At 45.0% G+C, this 20649-nt stretch overlaps 1 protein-coding gene across 1 annotated transcript in view; it reads left to right on the plus strand.

Annotated features, from left to right (window-relative positions):
* Nucleotides 1-18609: 18609 nt before the first annotated feature.
* LOC147679800 (E3 ubiquitin-protein ligase MARCHF5-like) overlaps nucleotides 18610-20649 on the plus strand; it is a 61161-nt gene continuing 59121 nt past the window's right edge. Inside the window, exon 1 of the mRNA XM_086942478.1 lies at nucleotides 18610-18778. Within this exon, the coding sequence (XP_086798604.1) occupies nucleotides 18762-18778 (17 nt within the window). The 5' untranslated portion in view covers nucleotides 18610-18761. The remainder of the gene's footprint in view (nucleotides 18779-20649) is intronic.

Below are 20649 nucleotides of genomic sequence, written 5' to 3' on the forward strand. Positions count from 1 at the left end.
TAAATAAGGAGCAAACGTTGATTACACTTTGCAATCAGTTCATAAGGTACAGCACAAATTGGCCTCTTCTAAACATTTAAACTAGAGATTTTGTATAGGTTCAATCAATACATTAAATTGTAAATATAGAAGTACTAGTACTCACTATCTAGAGTACTTTTTTGCTCCTGAGATACTGAGTTTTTCCCCCAGACATTTATTGTAGAAATTCAAAACCCCTCGACCGAAGAGGATAGATACTTCTGCATTAGAAATACTACAAACGTTTAGCTTCCATTTCAAACAGAAAAGCTTAGATATTCAAAGACTGGCAGTGTTAACCTAGGAAAGAAAATGCCTAAAATCTCCCGGGTAGTGAGGGGATTCGCCACACGAGGCGGAAGATAAGGTTACGACACAGCGGGAGAAGCATTAGAGACAAGCGAAGAAAGACAACTAGGAGACGAGGGGTGCATGGGAGATAACAAAATGCAAGCGGGAGACGTCATACCACAACAGACGAAAAACTGGCAAATATCGCAAGAGACAAGTATGAGATTATATTACGATAGACACACGGAGAAAAAGTCAGGAGGAATGAAATATGATGAGGCACCAGCACAAAAGAGGCCGGCAAGAATGAGAAAGCAACACAATAGAGAGCAGACAGTTAAAGTGGTGCAATAAAAGGCAGCGAGGAAAAACAACAAAAGATCTGAATAAAAAACCTGCGAGATACACGCAAATACGTGAAACGGCCGATAGAAAGAAAAGGTCGAAACATCAAACACAAAATGTGTCCTGGTAAGAAGAAGAAAATCCCCACACTCGACTCAGGAACCCCTATTTCATCACTCATTCCACGCACTCTGCTCCTCACTCCATGCCGCATCATCATGCCACCCTCGACATCTCCCCTGTCCCCATCCCACTCTCTATATGTCTATAGGTCGGTCTCCATCGACCCCATCCCTTACCGTAGCCTCCTCCACATATTTATACCATGCTCACTATATCATAATCCTGTCACCTTTACATGCCTCCACTGCAAAGCCCCCTCACTCCTTCCTCTGCTCTGCGTCCCTTCCTGTCTAATGCCACCCAATCTTTCCTCCTCCCAAGTCCCTAACGTTCCCTAGAATCTCAACAACCTCCCCCGAAGAGGCCACTGAAGAAAGACGTGGAAGAACGCAGCTTCCCATCTGTTTCAGCCATAAGCGCTAGTGCCTCTTTCTCTTTAGCCGAGGTATCCATAGCTGTTTCAGTACACCACCAAACAGCAGGGATGACAAGCACCGAGCCGATTGCGTCACTTCCGCCTCGCACTGCCAGCCACCTATTCCCGAAATGTTCATGCGCAGATCAAACTCATTTGGACCAGCTATCGTTTTCCTGTCATGTGATCGTCAGCTCTGACTATGCACGCGCTCCACAGAATAGGGAAGTGAAGCAGACAACGTACTGCCTGGAGGAACAAGAGACCGCGTCGCCAATGTGCGAGACCTAACAAGAGCCCGGTGAGGTAAGAGGGAGGAGGGGTGTGTGCGTGTGTGTGTGTGTGTGTGTGAGAATGTGGAGCAACAGATGTGCACGGCGCTGGGCTGGACGTGCGTGTCCACGGTCCCGATTCGCCGCACGTGCACCGGTCTGTCTCCCTTGAGAGACATCTCGGTGACAATAGGTCTCGAGAGCGAGACCTAAAAATAGCTACCTGTTTCGGTGAGAGATTCAAACCCAGAAACTCTCTTACAATAGGTAAGGTAGTCAGCTTTGCAGACAGCAACTTCTTGAATGGGCAGACATTTTCACCTCAATTATTGAACAGTTGTAAGACTAAATTGACATTCCATGAAGTAGAATATTTTGGTAGAAAAGGTTAGAGATTCTGATGCCTTCCACATTGTGTTTTCCCATTTCAGACAAACATTTATTAGGTAATGAAGAAGAGATATTTCTGATCTATGGCTGCGGACTGCTGAGTAAGAATTTCCCTGAGAATCGAGCAAGGTCAAGTAACTGACAATGTTAGGAGACATCAGAGATACCAGGAACACTATCCCGATCTCTAAATCTAAGTAGGTTCTAGAACCCAGGTCACCCCAAAGGAGAATGCATCTGACAAAATTCACACAACTGCCTATTGACACCTGTAACCTTCCAAGATATGAATCACAAGGTACTTGGCAGAATCACAATGTGATGATGACCGGAGGAGTCTGGTAGTAGTAGGTTAAATGATCAGACGCATGTGTAAACTACCGTCATTTTGTGACAATATGAAAACAACACACAGGAATGCCAAAAGGGATCAATTATGATGAAAGCTGTCTAAGGCTTATGCAAAAGGGGCACATAGCCATCATAATGAATAGAGGAAATGCGTAATTGAAACCAGACTCTTATCCTGGAAAAAAAGCAGGTTTTCATCTGTAAAACAAGGGAAGTTGGCCATTGAGATAGGAAGCAAACAGGTCACCATGGAAATGACCCCAGAAGCTCTGAATGACCTGGCAAACTAGAATATGGGGCTGGCCGTTGGTATAGTCTAAAGGATGGTGAGAATGCCAATCTGCCACTACATTGTGAACACCCACAAGATATTCCGCCCACACTGATATTCAGTGAAGGAGATAAAATAATCTGAACTGTATGACAGTCTTTTTTACAACTCTGTTTATTAGTGTACAGCAGTTTAGTGACATACAGTAAGCAGCCCCTGCAGACAAGGGACATGCGGCCCCAACCATGGTGGTTGTGTGGATTTGCCACTGGCGCCCGTCTGCGCATTGTGCCAAGTACAACCCGTTCCACACTTGACTCTCCGGGTAGCCAGAGTTTGCCATCACAAGCTTCACTGGGAGATAGTGCAGGAGGGTGGGGATAAAAGGGGTGCAAGCGCAGAACTCAGACACAATAAGTTTAACACCCAGACCAGTGCTTGTCTTTCTAGAAAAAGAAACAGCTTTTTCATTTACACAGCAGTATGCAATACTAGACAGTACCATCCAGCACAAAATCTTCATTTATCATTTAGTTCTATAATAACAGTAGACAAAAACATACCTTGCAGTGGAGCACAGTTTTGATATCCTCATTACACTTCAATCAGTGCACATCATTGTTCCCATGTATTTAACAGTACATCATTTTAGGCGGAAGGGGCATATATCTAAAAGGCTCAAGTTTCGAGCCTCAAGAATCAATCCACAATCTCAGAAAAGTGTACACACAATTTTCAAACTCTGTTACCGACAATGGAGCCAAAATAATCCACCACTGCCACCCCAGTGGGCTACCCTTTTTTAAAAAAAAATCCCAGTTCCTCCTCCTTATCATTTTGTATTTCCTTTGGCTGATGAGCTATCAGTATGGGCATCTAATATCAAGTTTTGATCAATCTGGGGATCTGCAAATACAGCAATCTTATCTTCCCACATTCCTAGATCCGGGTCTGCATTCGCACCCCACACAACCTTCAGTGTGAGCTCAGCTGCTCAGTCGCAGTGCAGCAAGAAGCCCCTCAGTGATCGCATACAGCTTCAGTGGTCGATTCTGAGGGAGTTGGATGCTACTTGCATCTTCTCTGAGTTTAGAGGGTTTGGCGTTGCTCATTGGGCCACTGAGCAGGCGCTCCTGGAAGTTGTAGCCAGCTATCTTGGTCCACACATATGCTCATCGCAGTAGTTACGAAATGACCTGGGCCAATATGCATGTCGAAGCAGTTGTAGTCCTCCGTAGGGCAGTATGCACACAGTCAGTCAGTTGCAGCCTGAATTCCACATTACACAGCAGATACAGCCCAAACCCGGGCCATACAAATGGAAAGGTCAACGCAGCCCCTACGGTAAGCTGTATGCAGTCCTGACCAGGAAAGATAAATACAACAAGGCTAACGAAGCCCTGACCAGCGCTGATAAACATGGCAAGGTAGATGCAAGCTGCCTTGGGCCAATGAGCAGATGTATGTAGACATTTGTAGTTCTCGCTGGGAACGGCAGAGACACCAGGAGACTCTCTGTATTAATGGTCGTTCCTTGCATTATTCCTCAAGGTGGTCTTCTTTCTCTGGGTGATCCACAGCAACCATCCCTAGTTAAAAATTAATCCTTTGAGTACTCTGCTGAGAACTCCCTTCCTTGGTCATGAAGCACTTGGAACGGGATTGTTTGGGTCACACTTTTATACACATTTTGTAGATATGGGAATGTGGATTAAAGGTTTCAAACTTCAGAAATGGGGTTGGGTGGTTCTCTTTCAAGTGTCCTTCTGAGGCTGCTCTTTAGACATAGCCTTTGTGTACAGTGATGCTTCATCCAGCAGGTAGCACTGGGGCAACAACATGGCATGGGCACAAAGAAGTGAGAGGTTTCTACACCTGGTTGTCATTAGTGTCTCTAAATGAGTAATCAAGGATAGGCAAAAGGGCTGGCCTGACTAAGAAACGTCCTCACCTTGAACAACCAAAACTCCATTCACAACCTTCACTCTGATCATTTACCAAACAGCAGTGCTCAGCGAAAACTAATCAGCAGCACCCTGCTAACATATTCTTCGCAGACTGTCTAAATGTACTGCTCTCTCCATTCTCCTCACTTTAGTGTTTAGAACTCCAGCCACAGGATTGCAGGCCATTTACTGCTACAGTCATACTCCATCTAGTGCCATGACAGGACAAACGTATTTAAATTGGATATCATTGGTTTCAGTAATCAAACGCATACACACACACACACAAAGTTCAACTACTGCACATGTGCTACACACATACTTAACATACACATGTATGATTTAAAGGCATCTTTATTGCCCTCAAAGTGAATGAGCAATAAAGATGCTTTTAAATCTTACCTTGTCACATTTGCTCTACTTTCAAACACAGAGGTCAAAAGTCAGTTTGTTTTCCTACAGTTCATTTTCTTTCTGTGACTGAAGTTAGAGGATTTTGTAAAGTGAACTGTGAGACCAGTTTACGGGTCAAGTACATTACAGTTAGATCGAGTAGATTTTTCTAGTACTATACCTGCAGGTCTAGTAAAATTTGTATCATTTTTAGAGTCCTGGTGAAGTTCACTATTAGCATTTTCAGGGTGGGTGGAAGCGTGAATGTTTCTAAAATCATGTTTGAAAACTATTACTCACAAAAAAACCTTACACTGATTTAGTTGGTTGTACTAATGACTTGTGTTCTTTCACATCGATTAACTTGTAAATAAATGACTACTCTTTTTCAACAGGGGGCTGCATGCAAAGCTCAGGAGAGCGCTTATGGACCACACTGATTTAGTCTGATTCTGCATGTGAATAAAATGCATTTTTGGAATCGTTTCAGAGACTTTTTCATATTTAATAAGCTTTTTGAAAAATTTCTGTTCTTTGTTGAGTCCATTTAATAGGTGAAATTGCCTTTTTAGGAACAAAGAACAAAACTGCATTTCAACCTCAGCATCAGCCTAACATACAGTGATCTTGAGCAATTTACACTGTTTATGGCCCATTCACTGTCAAGTACAGGACACAATATTTTCACAGGAAAGAGCCAGCCACATTGTAACACAATTTAACAAATGCTTGGTTTTCACTTAGATGTGGAAAGCATAATCTAAATTGACGACGAGTAAGCGATACGGACGGTCGCTAGTACTTCCAATTCTTGCGATTAATGCACTGGTTTGGCGGTAAAAAACACCCCAACAATGATGGGAGAGTTGAGAAGTACCCATATAAAGATTGACAAGATATCCCATCAAAAATAGTGAAACCTCGGAAATTGACTATGAAGTTTTACAAATTTTAATTAAGTGCATCCGTAATTCATGAATTGATGATGGAACGTCCGTAGAGAGGGTCATAAGAGAAAATACAGATGGACTTGCAGTAAGTTTACCGCTCAGCAAAACTGAAAATAAGAAAAACGGTTCCATTTGATTAAGCAATACAGACCGCTGAGAACAGACCATATTACTATTACATTTCAAATAAGAAGATCGGTGGGTCTGGCTACCCTTGACAGATCATATCCCTCAAATAAGGAATAACAGCATCATGTTTTCAGATTGTTTTCAATTAATGAACTATTGTCCTGAAGAAGGTGACGAAACACCTGTACACCAAAACGCTGCGTCGACAGTTTGTTCTTTTGCTTTGTTTTTTAAAGTGCTTTCTGAAATGTTTTTCAATAATATGTATGCATTTATATAATGCTTTTAATTATGTGAATTAGTTAAATATGTGAACTTCATGATTTTTTATGTATGATAGATTGTCTTCATATATGAGTAAAAATAAATATTCTCTTTACGTAAAATTCCCTTTTGGAATTTGTTATTTAACATTATTGATTTTCTTATTTTGAGGATACAGATATTTGTAATCTAGCGACCTGGAAAACCCTGGTTTTGTTTGATTTAGATTATAGACTATAGAGTGATTAATCAGGTTTGTTAACCTCTCTGGGTCTCAGCCGGCTCAGAAATCTATAATTAGAATAGGAGAAGGGAAATTTTGTGTTTTGTAACCTTAATTTATAACATCTATGGCAACTCGTTATGGAGAGTTGGAGAACTTTAAAGGCACTTATTACGAAAGCTTCTGCATTTTTGTTTAGCTACACAATAATTATGTATTCTGTCTGCAACTAAGCTTTTTTAGGAACATGTATTACTGGATATAAAGCATTTCCTCATATGTCTTTGCAGGCACTAGGGTCATGATTTGAATCGTGCAGCAGGTGCAGTGGCAAAAGGGCCAAAAGGTTTAGGAAACTCACTGAGAACTGATTATTGCTATTTGTGCAGGTACCAGGGTCACGATTTGACTGGTGCAGCAGGTGTAGCGGTGAGGGTGCCAAAAGGCCTAGCAAAGCCACTGAACACTGATGATTGCTATATTTTACTACTAAACAAGCAGTCACAAGTGCAGTTACATTGCAGGCACTAGGGCCATGATTTGAATGGTGCTGCAGGTGCAGTGGCACAGGGGCCAAATGCTCAAGGACATCCACTGAACACTGATTCTTGATATATTTAACTGCTTAAAAAGCAGTAAAGTGCAATAACCTTGCTGGCACTAATGTCATGATTTGAATGGTTCAGCAGGTGCAGTGGCACAGGGGCCATAACGTCTAGGAAACCCATTGAATACTGATTATTGCAATATTGTAACACGAAAAAAGTATTCACAAGTGCAGTTACCTTGCAGGCACTAGGGTCTTGATTTGAATGGTGCAGCAGGTGAAGTGACACAGGGGCCAAAAGGGCTAGCAAAGAAACTGAACACGGATTATTGCTATATTTTACTACTAAACAAGCAACCACAAGCGCAATTACCTTGCAGGCACTAGGGCCATGATTTGAATGGGGGCAGCAGATGCAGTGGTACAAGGTCCAAAAGCTCTGGGAAACCCCTCTGAACACCGATTATTGCTATGTTTTACAACTAAATAAGCAATCAAGTGCTTTTACTCTGCAGGCACTAGGATCACAATTGGAATGGTGCACCAGGTGCAGTGGCACAGGGGACAAAAGCTGTAGGAAACCCACTGATTACAGATTTCTGCTATATTTTACTACTATCTCCAACTTGGAACCAGCTCTAGCCGATATCGCCCCTCTCCCTACTGACTGTCTGCCGTCCCCCTACTTCCTGTGATGGTGTGTGAGCACCGCCTCCTTTACTGCTGTGCTTCCTGACCTTGTCTCTATTCCCTCATGGGGTTCCTCCCTCGCAGTCTTCCTCTTCTCCTCTCCCCTAGGACACTGGCACACTTTAATAGTAAACGGATCACCTTTTTCCACAGTACGGGCAGCTTTTATAACAAGCATTGGAAATGCAATAGGTCTCGCATCATTAGAGTTAGTGCTTTTAGAATTGTTTATGGGTTTTTTTTGTAAATCTTTAGCATTTTTGTTTCCTGTAGCCAATGCTAAAGAATTACAAATAAAAAAAGCCATAAACATTTCTAAAAGCTCTAACTCAAATGCTCCGAGACCTATTGCACTGTGTGAGGGTGAGGGGTTGAGGGTGAGTGAGGGTGAGGGTGGGTGAGGGTGAGTGAGGGTGAGGGGTTGAGGGTGAGTGAGGGTGAGTGAGGGTGAGGGGTTGAGGGTGAGTGAGAGTGAGGGTGAGTGAGGGTGAGGGTGAGTGAGGGTGAGGGTGAGTGAGGGTGAGGGGTTGAGGGTGAGGGGTTGAGGGTGAGTGAGGGTGAGGGTGAGTGAGGTGTTGAGGGTGAGTGAGGGTGAGGGTGAGTTAGGGTGAGGGGTTGAGGGTGAGTGAGAGTGAGGGTGAGTGAGGGGTTGAGGGTGAGAGGGTGAGGGTGAGTGAGGGTGAGGGTGAGTGAGGGTGAGGGTGAGTGAGGGTGAGGGTGAGGGGTTGAGGGTGGTGAGGGTGAGGGTGAGTGAGGGTGAGGTGTTGAGGGTGGAGGCTAAAGGGCGAAAGAAGTGTGCGAGAAAGAGAGGGGAGGGAGGGGGCCGTCTGAGGCGAGGTGGCGTCGGTGCGGTGAGAGGCGGATGTGGGGCGACACAACAACAAAGAAGCAGCGAAAACAAAGCAACATATGGCTGGGGAGTTGCAAAGACCGTAACACGGCGGGCAGGGGAGGGGGTGGAGAAGGGAGAGGTGCGACACGGCAGGCAGGGGAGGAGAGTAGGAGGAGGAGGGGGGAGGAGAGTCACTCAGGATTACGGTTTCCATACTTTTTTATGCACTTCAACTTTTCAAGACAAGTGAAAAATAAATGTATCTTAAAATCGACCAGCCATTAAGCACTACATTTAGAATGCCCTTTGAACTGAATAAACAAAATAAGAGTCCTGAAACTGTAAACACTGCTAAATGTTTCTTTAGCGCAGCATACAACACACGTAGAAGTACATGACCATAGTTACATCTATGGTTTGCAAAAAGGTCAGCCCTGTCCATCGCGGTCTACTAGTTCCTCGACAAAGAGGCTGGCGGGATGCACTGGCACAAAGGTAGACCTCGAAATCACGGCAAATTAAGAAACACAATCGCCCCCAAGCCTGAGACTGTGTCCAGCGAAGGCACGAGCCAAACACAGCGCCTTGAACCCAGAGCACAGCGCACTGGCGGGAACTGGCTGGAATGCCCAAGAACTGCAATCACTTACAGAGCTACGAGCAAATGTCAGGAGCTCGATTTTATAAAATAGTCTATCGCACCTTTTTTGCAGAGTGTCAGTTTCACAAAATATAATACGAATCTATTAAAAAGAAATCAAGCACAATGTAGTTTATATATTAAAAGTATCAGCAGCATGTATTGTGCAATGAAATTAGGTGATATTTTGCATCTAAGTGCATATACACAGTCGTGCTCAAATCAGCCAAACAAAATAAGAGTGCTGAAACTGCAAACCCTGCTAAATGTTTCTTTAGCGCAGCATACAACACACGTTAGGGGAGGGCGTAGAAATACATGACCATTTTTATATTTATGCATCTGGGCAGAAGTAAGTGCGTTAGAATATCAAACAAGAAATGTAATGAGCAAGTAATGGGTTGTGAGGGAAGGGAGGATTCGGGAGAGAACAGCGTGTTAGCGGAAGGAGAGATGTAAACAAGGGAGGAAGGGTGATGACGAGACGCATGGGGAGCAGCAGCCTTTGAATAATTAGGGGAGGAGAAATGCCGGCCTGAGGCCGAGCGCAAAGCAACAGATGGCATTTCTCCTCACTGCATGGCCGGCCGGCACATCAAAGGCTGCTGCTCCCCATGACACTGAAGTCATTGTGACCCTTCCTCTAGAACAGCATTCAGCCTGCTATACATGATAGACTGTTATTTTATTTATTTATGACATTTATAGAGAACGATTGTCACCAATACTGGTATCCTGGTGCTGGCGGACAAGGAACGTGACATGTCATGTTAAGGATACAAATTCATTTATTCAAGTGTTTTGGCATCATGTGTACCCCCACAAAGGGAAAGATTACGGCTGGATTGAATGGCGCGGGAGTCGGGGACAGACACACCAGTCACAGTTCACCCAGAGGACAGGCTCAGCTCTCTGTGGGCCGTAAGCTGTGCAAGGAGTTTCTGGAGGGTGATGGCAGCGGATAAGAAAGGAAACAAGGCAGTGTGGACTAGATGCACCAGAGGCACAGGTCGAAGGGTAGAGTCATCACAAGGCGGTGCTGAACAGAGGGTGGTTGGCGTAGGGAAGTGCAGTGGAGGAAGCTGTTGCCACCGACGGGCTCGGACTTCTCAGGGTCATGAGTCAGATTGCAGACGGGCTGGAGGGGGGAGGAGAGTAGGGGAGGCACGGCCGCTATGAGTCAGATTGCAGACGGGCTGGAGGGGGGAGGAGAGTAGGGGAGGCACAGCCTAGCGGCCGTGCAATCAGGAAGTGAGGGGGCGGAGCTGGGGGAGGCTGTAAGAGAGAGAGTAGGCAAGGCAGGCGGCTGGGGGCATGTGCACGGGCTTCTAAGCTCTATGCGCATGCGCATTGAGCTTAAATTTCTCGTGCACTGCAAGGAATCGCCACGATTTCTTGCAAGTTGGGTAAAGAGTGGATAAGCCCCCATAGTCTCGCAAGCTCGATGCGCATGCGCATCGACAGGCGAGACCTAAAAAGCACTTGAAAGTTTCATAAAGTATTTCAGTGCTTTATAAGAGCACCAGTTATTTTACACAAAGACACTTTTTAAAGGCACTGGAGAGGGAGGAGTAGAGCAAGCGACCAAGATGGCCGCTTGAGCATCGGCTCCGCCGGCCGCCACATCCTGACCGACCATCTGGCATATTATCCTGAGCCCCGTCCCTACCATCGGGTGGGGGACCAGTACCTGAGTCGCTAGGTGAAATTCTGGCTCGTTTGGTGGCTGCGGCGACCGAATATCGTTGTTGAGAAAATTGGGGCCTGTGGTCTCGGAGACCGGGGACCCGGGTGTGGAGCCATCCGGAGCGGAGTGCAACAACATCGGCCGCAGAGACCGGAAGTGGCCGGTCGGATCTTGCTTTGTCCCTCTCACCCTGACTTGGAAGTTGACCATCGCAGGATCGGCCTACACTCGACTGAGGAGAGGTGGGTTTCCCCTGCCTTTGCAATCGAGATGGCATCGAGAGACTCTGAGAAGCCTCAGCCGAAGACCTCGAAATCCAATCGACAGGTCCAGTCGAATCGTATTGACAAATATGCTATCTCCAAGGGGTCCCCAGTCGAAGCGAAACAACCTCTGGCTGGAGGTACCGAAGGGGACTCGGTCAGCGACGACCCCACTATGAAAGACCTAATAGCCGCTATCACTGGGGTCCAATCTTACTTGGGCAAGATGGACACGAAACTGGACACTGTCACAATTGAGGTGGGCCTTCTCAGGGCTGACCTCACCAAAACTACTGAGAAGGTCAAGAACCTGGAGGTTAAAACGACGAGCCTCCTCGAGGATGTCTCTGAGCTCCAGAAGAAGTGCGCGACCTCAAGGCGGCCCGACATCAGTTTGATCCTAAGCTGGACGAGTATGAGGGTCGGGCACGCTGCAACAATGTCCGCATTTTGGGGGTTCCGGAGAAATCCGAGGGGGCGACCCCGGACTTCTTTGTCGAAAACCTCATCCTGAACCATCTCAAGCCGAAGGGTCTTAGTAATTTCTTTACTGTGGAGAGGGCACACAGGATTCCCGGAGGCCGCCCGAAGGTTGGGGCATCTCCGCGTCCCATCATTGGCGAGGGAATCGCTGTGTGTTCTTTCGCACTCCCCTCACCCATCCCTTGTTAGCCCAGTACTGTTTCACTTTCGCGGGGCCGCGTTTGTGTTTCAACGCTTATTGGCTTTGTGTCGGAAATAGTCATCCCTTGTTTTCTTTCGCAAACAGCATGGCAACTAATTCTGTTTAAATATGGGAACGTAGCTCCCACCCACTTTCTTCTGCGCACCTGCCTATTAGCTTGCGCTGGAGGGTAAGCTCCGCCACTGTTCCAAGTGTTTTGGGTTTTCTTTGTGGATTTGGGGCTTTCTGGTCACAGACCTGCTGTTTTATTCAGAGGCAACTAGTTCTGCCGGCGGCTGAGGACACGTCTTTCACGTCTCCGGATTCCGGGGTCAACGGCTCCTGGTAGCCCGTTCTGTCCTCCACACAGGACAAGGCGTCGCCCAGGTCAGCGGACCTGGAAGCAGCAGCTGGGTGACCGGAAACGGGTAACCGACATGTGACGGTGGCTCTAGAGGAAGAGAGCGTGCTGTTCTCAGAGTAGGGTTGTTGGTACGATGTTTCTGATTGAAAGGGCAGACATATATAGCTTAGTGGGTTAAGGTGCCACAGGTGACATTTGTGCGTGCACTCTACAGGCCTCAGGTTCTATTTGCAGCAACTCTGACTGCTAATTATTTTGACATCTGTAACGTGATGCCCTATTGTTGAGAAAGGCAGTCTGTTTTCTTTCCCGATTGTGTGCACACTCCGAGGTTAAAGAACAATACACATTGCGCTGTTTGCAATGATGGAAATGACAAACTGAGGACTGGGGTGGTGTTTAAAGGGGGCGAGTTCAACGGCAGTCTACTTGTGCACACTTTTTAGGTCTCTGCCTGCCAATGCAATTGCGCATTGCTGGCGAGAGATATAGAGGGGCACCAGAAAATCCTGCCAAGAGGGCTTTGGAATGCGGATTATGGCCAGTGCATGTGCGACGGGCGGCCGCTCGCCATTTGCTCCCTCCCCCCCCCCCCCATCAAACTTGAAAGGAAGCCGCTCGCACACCACCATTTGTCTGAACCTCGGCATCAGACTTCAAAGGCTGCGGCTCCCCTGCCACAGCAATGCCGAGAGCTTGTTTAGAGTATTTGTCCTTTCAATACATTTTGCATTTGTTTCGCCCGTCTGTGCCCTAGCATCTGAACCCGCACGTGTTCTCCACAGAAAGCAGCCTGGGTTTCCTGCCAAGTGTGGCAAAACTTTAACTTTACGAAGCTTGTTTCACTTGTTAAATGCTTCTATCAACATGCATGCAGCTACAGACTGCACTCTGTGCGGTGGCCTACTCCGTGCGGGGCCCTCCCCCAGGCTTTACCTCATATTGCTGTTTTTAAAAAAATGCTTTTCTCGACATACATGCAGCTACATGCTGCACTTTGTGCACAAAGAGCAGTGCGTATCTGCATGTATGTCGAGAAAAGCATTTTTTTTCAACCGCCGCCAGTCACAGCACTCCATGCTGTGCTCTTCTCCACCATTACGTCATATTGTATTTGTTACATGCTTTTCTCAACAGAAATGCAGCTACGCGCTGCACTCCGTGCAGTGCCCTACTCCGTGCAGTGCCCTCCCACACCATTGCCTCATGTTGCTGGTTTAAAAAAAATGCTTCTGTTGACATAGCTGCAATTACGCGCTGCGCTCAGTGCTCAATTATATAGCTGCGGTGAGCCAATTTCTTAAAAACGATGTGCAATGCCGTGATCAAGCAAATCGTTTATCTGACTATTCTGTGCAAAAGAGGAGCAATGTAATATTGGCTAACTCATATTGTACGGGCCATCTCTACATGCAGGGTGTGGCTTAACAACTAGGGCGGCCGACTCTAAAGCTCGGGAAGCGGGTTCAAGTCTGGTGGGAGGCTCAATCATCCTGGGATTCTGGGCGAATCACTTAATCCTTAATCAATTAATTACCTAATTCCAGTTGCTAATGCAAAGACGTGTGAGATCAGTTTTTAATTACTCATATAACTTATTATTACTTATTATTTGCAGAAGGTGTGCGAGTTACTATTTGGAAACACGCAGTGATGAAAGTAAAAAGGCTGTTGTCTGTCTGTCGCAGAGCCCAACAGGCAACAATTGCACAAGTTCTAAAATGAGAAGCAACCAAATATAAACCTGCTGTGCTCCTATATTGCTTACACCCTGTCTACCCACAGTCTTTTGTCCTTTCTGCCGTCCCCCTCCACCCACGTTCACTTCTACCTCTCACTTTTCTGTGCTCTCTGCCATATCCTGACTTCTCACAGTGCTCTCTTAAAAAACAAATGCTTTTCTCGACATACATGCAGCCACACGCTGCACTTCGTGCTGTAGGGCACAGCACAAAGTGCAGTGCGTAGCTGCATTTTTTATTCTTTCTGCCTCTTTTGTGTCTATCTCTTTAGCTCCCTGTGGTTTATCTTGCCTTTCAGTTTGTTCAATCTTTTAACTACCAATCTTTTCATGTACCTGTCTGTCGTTTATTTGTTTGTTTTTCTTTTTCCTCTCAAGTGTCTGTTTACCTGCCGGGTATCTCACCATTTTCATGTTTATCTTTATGGGTGTTTGCTTGTCTGACTGCTTACTATGTTATCCGTCTATTTGTTTGCATACCCGTCCATTCAACTGTCCGTCGTTCTGTCCGTTCCTCTACCCAGCTATGTTTGTCAACCCATGTATACTTGTCTGCCTTTCCAGTGAATTGTACTGTCTACACGTGTATCTACTTATCCAAAGTGCATTAATCGATGTGACAGTCCGTTTATCTGCAGTCACGTGCAACCCAATATTTCTGCTTGAGTCCGATATCCCTTCATCTGCCTGTTCGCTGTGACGCACCTGTGCCATAATTTCTCGCATGTAATTTTGTGTCACTATAGCTCTACTGTGTCACCATTTGCAAACATTCCAACTTATAGATAGATAAAGTGATAGAGACAAAAAGAAAGCTGTGTTTTATGTTTTGACCCTGCACTTATCTGTGCATTCGTTTGTGTAGTCCATTTCTTCTTGGACTGTGTTGGTGGTATCGGAGTGAATCTTAAACCACCACACACCGAGTGATATACCCGTCACTGTTTACTATTTCACTTCAACAACTTGAAAACAGGAGACAGCATCAGTGTGTTGCTGCTAGCTTTGTAGTCATTTGGTCCTGTTTGGGGTTTCCGTGGCATGAGTTGGACTTTGCTGCATTGGCAGCATGGTGTTTGGCGGTGCACAAGGATGCAAACGATCAGACAGTTACGATTAGTGCAGTTCGTTAACGTTATTTCGTAGCATGCCGACTATGCATTTTATGACATTTGCTTCATTCTATCGCAGACTGCCTTAGTTCGAAGTAAGGCAGTGAATGGGTGAACATACCATTTGGCAGCTTATGAGCCTCTCTCCGCACTCGTGCTGGTTTGCTTGCAGCCGGCATCAGACTTCAAAGGAATCCGCTCCCCCGTTGCTCGCTGAAGGCTGTCATGCCCAAAATCACACCGACTGTCACTCAGACCTTGCTTCTCCCACTTTGGCTACGTGAAAACCAATGTTTATATTGGGCGTCCTGGTTTGTACATTCCCAAAATAGTCTAGCGTTGTTGCACTAAACACTCGAAAAAAGGTTCGGTTTGGGCTCTTTAATAACAAAGCCCACCCTTTACTACATTTTCCAGCACATCTGTGTGGTTTCTGTGAAAGAGTTTTAAATAAAATGTGTTGATCATATCACGGGTACAGCTGTGCTCCTTGCATTCCCTCCTCCCTTTTAGCCCATCCCTTTCAGCAGCAGCTGGCAGGCACCATAAGGGGCAGAGCGGCGCACACATTTAAACTTTGTTTATTCACTCTCTCTTACCTAACACAGCATAGCACATAACACTCATGCCTGACACCACATTACACACAGCAGAGCACATCACGCTCATGCCTGACACCCCATCACACAGCAGAGCACATCACGCTCAGGTCTGACTGCACATCACACACAACAGAGCACATCACACCCAGGTCTGACACCACATCACACAGAGCAGAGCACATCATGCACATGCATGACACCACATCACACACAGCAGAGCACATCACGCTCAGGTCTGACACCAAATCACACACAGCAGAGCACATCACACTCAGGCCTGACACCACATCACACACAGCAGAGCACATCACAATCATGCCTGACACCACATCACACACAGCAGAGCAGATCATGCTCATGCCTGACACCACATCTCACACAGCTGAGCACATCACGCTCAGGTCTGACACCACATCACACACAGCAGAGCACATCACGCTCAGGCCTGACACCACATCACACACAGCAGAGCATCACACTCAGGCCTGACACCACATCACACACAGCAGAGCACATCACACTCATGCCTGACACCCCATCACACACAGCAGAGCACATCACACTCAGGTCTGACACCACATCACACACAGCAGAGCACATCACACTCAGGTCTAACATGACATCACACCACACACAACCAACACCACACACACACAACACCACACACACACAACCACACACACAACCCCACACATAACCACACACACAACCACCCACACAAAACCACACCCACACACAACCACACACACTCCCACACACACTCCCACACCCAACCACACAACCACACCCTACCACACACCCAACCACGCCCTCACTCTATCACCCTCACTCTATCGCTCTCACTCTATTTGTCTATCTAACGCACTCACTCTATCTATTGCCATCACTCTATCTATCTATTGATCGCCCTCACTCTCTTTCTATCGCCCTCCCTCTATCTATCTATCACACTCACTCTATCCATCGCACTCACTCTATCCATCACCACAGCATCACTCAGCACCACCACAGCATCACTCAGCACCACCACAACATCACTCAGCGCCACCAAAGCATCAATCTGTGCAACCATTCAACAACAACAGGTTCAAATATGTTCTCTCAATATTTCAAGCTTTATTACAAATGTCACAAAAAGATGTTAATATTTCACTTCTGTTCTTGGATTTTCGTCACAATAAAACACACTGAACATAATCTTCACAAAAGTGATTTACAAAAGTTTAAGCTATTGCCATTATAAATTACAATAACTTATTTAAGTATTAATTATTAAAACAAATAAAAGCCATTGTTTTTTGTAATATCAATACATCTAAGTCACGTAAATACAACACATATTGCATTACAAGTGCTATAGGTGTCACATTTGCGAAAGTTAAAACTATCGGCATTGTAAATGACAAAGCTATTAATTTAGCTATTTTCAAAACCAACACATTAATACAACAATTGTCATTTACCATACCAATAGCTCAAACTTTCCTAATACGAGACCTATTGCATTGCAAATGCTTGTTATATACTTGCCACAAACTAAATGGGCAACAAGGAGATCGTGGTAGTGTGGCTTACTTATTTGGTCACTGACGGGCTCCATTTGATGTTAGCCGAGGAGGTTGAAGCGCCTGCTGCACCCACCTAAAAGTTTCATTGTATAATATGTGTAAAGCAGCTCTGGTGCAAAGATAAGGGGTCCCCTGATACTAAGGTGAAGTTCACCTAGACAGGGAAATACATATTGTAAATAATCTAGGACAACTTCAATTCTATGGAAACATCAGAACACGTCAAATAAAAATAAAAATAGTGACACTAATATTTAGAACAATACTAAATGATTCATTTATTAAACATGGTAGTATATCCAATACAAAAAGATTATTAAGTATGATTGTTTTAAAGCTACAAAGAGCTTTGATTTGTGCAACATACTCACTCCAGTCACCCATCTTGCATTCATACTTCTAAGTTGATATTGTTTTCAAAATTCAATTCTTTTGATGAAAATACAGTTCATTAACAAGCTACATAGGATGTAACTATAAATCCATTCGAACACATAATTTTCGGGTGCTTATAAGGTCCCAAAGGCGAGATCTATTGGCTATGCCAATGCTTGTTTTTGAAAGGCACTTGGCCTAAACCACTTCGGCATCCTCATGCTTCCTCCAATCGCATAGTACCAATCTGCACAATCGATTGAGCATTCTCATGCGGTACTGTACCACCTGCTTTGCATTGCTCTGTTTTACTATGGATATAAGTGGAGTGCTCTAACTGTCGAATATGTATATTTTCTATTTCGTATTGACAATTTCGGGCTTTATTGTGAAGCGTTCTGATGCTTTCAGGGCATGTCCGTGCTATGTAAATAAATAAATTCCTGTACATCCACACACTTTTACTTATTGTTTTTTTCTGTGTAGTTTTATCTACCAGGCATGGTGGGCACTTAATGCTTATTGTTCTGAGTATGGTTCAAAATAATATACATGAGAGAGACATAACGAGGTTCCGATCTTTAAGAAAAATTGCTAATCAGAGAGAGCTTACTAGATCACATGCAACTTATTAATTCCATTTTAATAATGGTCCCCTGGCAGCCACCAACCTGTTAGCTCCATCTAAAAGCGTGTCGAAGTTCGCAGTCATTTAAGGACTAGCTTGGATGCACTGATCTTTTAAATTCCCTGCCAATTAAACGAGATGAAACATAGAAAACAGAATTGAGAAAGTCGAGGTATAGAGACGATCACTGTCTGGTTTAACTATGGTGGGTTTGGAAAGAGAAGAAAGACTAATGAATGGATAGGGGCCATCTTGGAGCGGAAATGGTTTGTAGTCCTAGAATTGAAGTAACTGGAGAAAATCACAAGCGGCTATTGCTACGGGTAAATAAAATAATAACTGGGACTCGATCATATGTTATATTAAAGTTACAGGTGCCTGGTGCGCAGAATAGTCGCCGTCGCGAAGCACAGTAAAAGTGGCTGCTCGGTGTTAGAACGAAAAGCTTTATATTACGTCACTAATTTTCTTGTTGTCACTAGCAAGTTAGTTCCAGACACCTCCATAGAAGAAAGACTGCTGTGCATGGAGATAGCCTAGGGTTGTATACAGCCACGAATAGTGGGCGTGGCGAATTGGTCCTGAGCTGCAGGAAGAATAACCTCGTCCTCGGACTAAAGCAAATGCTTTCGATTTCAAACAAGCTGTCCTCAGTTTCGGAACCATGGAGGCTACGGACAGGTGAGCGGTAGGGTTGTAAGCGTGAGATCGCAGTGTAAGGGTAGGAAAAAATAGGGTGGAGAGTGGGAGAAAATACAAGTCCGGAGGCAGTGACAATCAAGGGTTATAAGATTCATAACTATGTGAGGTGGTAACCGTGGGCTGCACTTGAGAACTTAAACTGGGGTTGGAGAGCTAGCCAGTGACAGATATTGACATGATCAGGAGGCAGGAACTGGAAGGGTGATCTATTAGATTGGCAGGGCGGCGAGAAATGAACAGATTCAACCTATTTCTTTACCCTTACGGCCATCTAGCACTCGCATGAGGTCAACTGTGTATATGTATTTTACTCCTGTTTTAACCTAACGCTGACACTTTTTATTTTTTACAATTTAAATAGGCAGCTTGTTAGTGTTGTAACTTCACATTTGTAACTTGTTAGCGTGCTCAGCTGTAGTGTAATGTAATTGAATCTCTTGCTCATGTTTAGAATGTACTGCCTAGAATGTACGTGTATCGCTTGCACAGAATGTATTGCTTTAAGTGTGGGGAGCCTTCGGAAGTCTGGTGTTCGTTGAGCATGTTCAGTTGCTTGTTGGACTTCGGACTAACGAGGCGCTCCTCTTGTGGTTGGAACCTATGGAATACATTTATGTTTAATCTACGCTGGATTCCTTGCTTTATTAAGACAATCCTGTCTTCTACATCAGCCTATCTTGCGTACCCTTGTAACTGTATATATGTAACTTGTTAGCGTGTTTAGGCTATCTTGTGTATCTTTTGTAACTTACCTGGTTCTTTTGTTTAAGCGCTCTGACACCTTTGGGTAAAGTTAACGCCATATAACTGCATTAAATAAAAAAGCAAAAACAAACATATCTGTGGGCAGGTGGATATACCTGTGACTTGGCCTCTGAGGTACATCATGTTAAGGGGAAAGTTGAATGCCCAACTTTCCCCAAAAATAATAGTAACTCAACATATCTTTACCTGTGTTGCAATAATTGTGGTTTGTATGGATTCATTGATTTAAACAACCTCTATCTCCAATTCGAGTAACAATTTGATCTGAATGTCCAGATCCATACAATCATATGGTCACTAAGTTGACCAAGTTTTGGGACCAAGACAGTCCACAAATATATAAGTTGAAATAGCCACCCTCTCTGTTTTCAGTTGATCTGCTCTGAAAACCGGAACGTCAGTGTTGGAAACTTAAGCTGCGAAAAATAGATACTTAAAGTTGGTCTTTGTTCATACAACGGGAGCTGCCTGAGCAGCAACACCCCGACACCATTACTAACCTTTATTTATTTTAAAAGTTTTATATAGCGCTGGCTAGACCCTGAGGTATCAGAGCGCTTTACATGAGCATTACAGACCTCCTTATGGTTGATCATCTGAAATAAAGTAAGTACACCCAGTGCCACAGTATACAACAGTCACTGTTGTATCTTACCCATGCCCCCCCTGTGGGTAGATGTTGATAGATCTAATGTTGATGTGAATAATAGGTCTAGAAACAACAGCACACGTGACCTCCAACCTGACTCTGACTCTGACGATGGTCAATCGACAGATCGGTCTGCAGGTGTCAATCCCCGCACTTCGACTTGTAATCGGAGTTGTCAGGATGACCCTCATTCGGATTCTGAAGTTGCGTCTGATGGTCACAGATTCAGTGGTCGGTTCGGCAGATCTGACCTTGACTCTCATTCGGACACCGAATGTGCACCACACTTACACGCGGCCTCTGGAAGGTTCGGAAGAACCATCCGCAGACCTAAACGTTTAGATGACTATGTGTGTGACTAACTCCCAACTGGCTATGCATCCACCTGCATGCTGCCACTGCATTCCGTGGCGCTGTTGCCAAAACTCTATAGAGA

Source organism: Lissotriton vulgaris, chromosome 11 (genome assembly GCF_964263255.1).
Source record: "Lissotriton vulgaris chromosome 11, aLisVul1.2, whole genome shotgun sequence".
NCBI lineage: Eukaryota > Metazoa > Chordata > Amphibia > Caudata > Salamandridae > Lissotriton > Lissotriton vulgaris.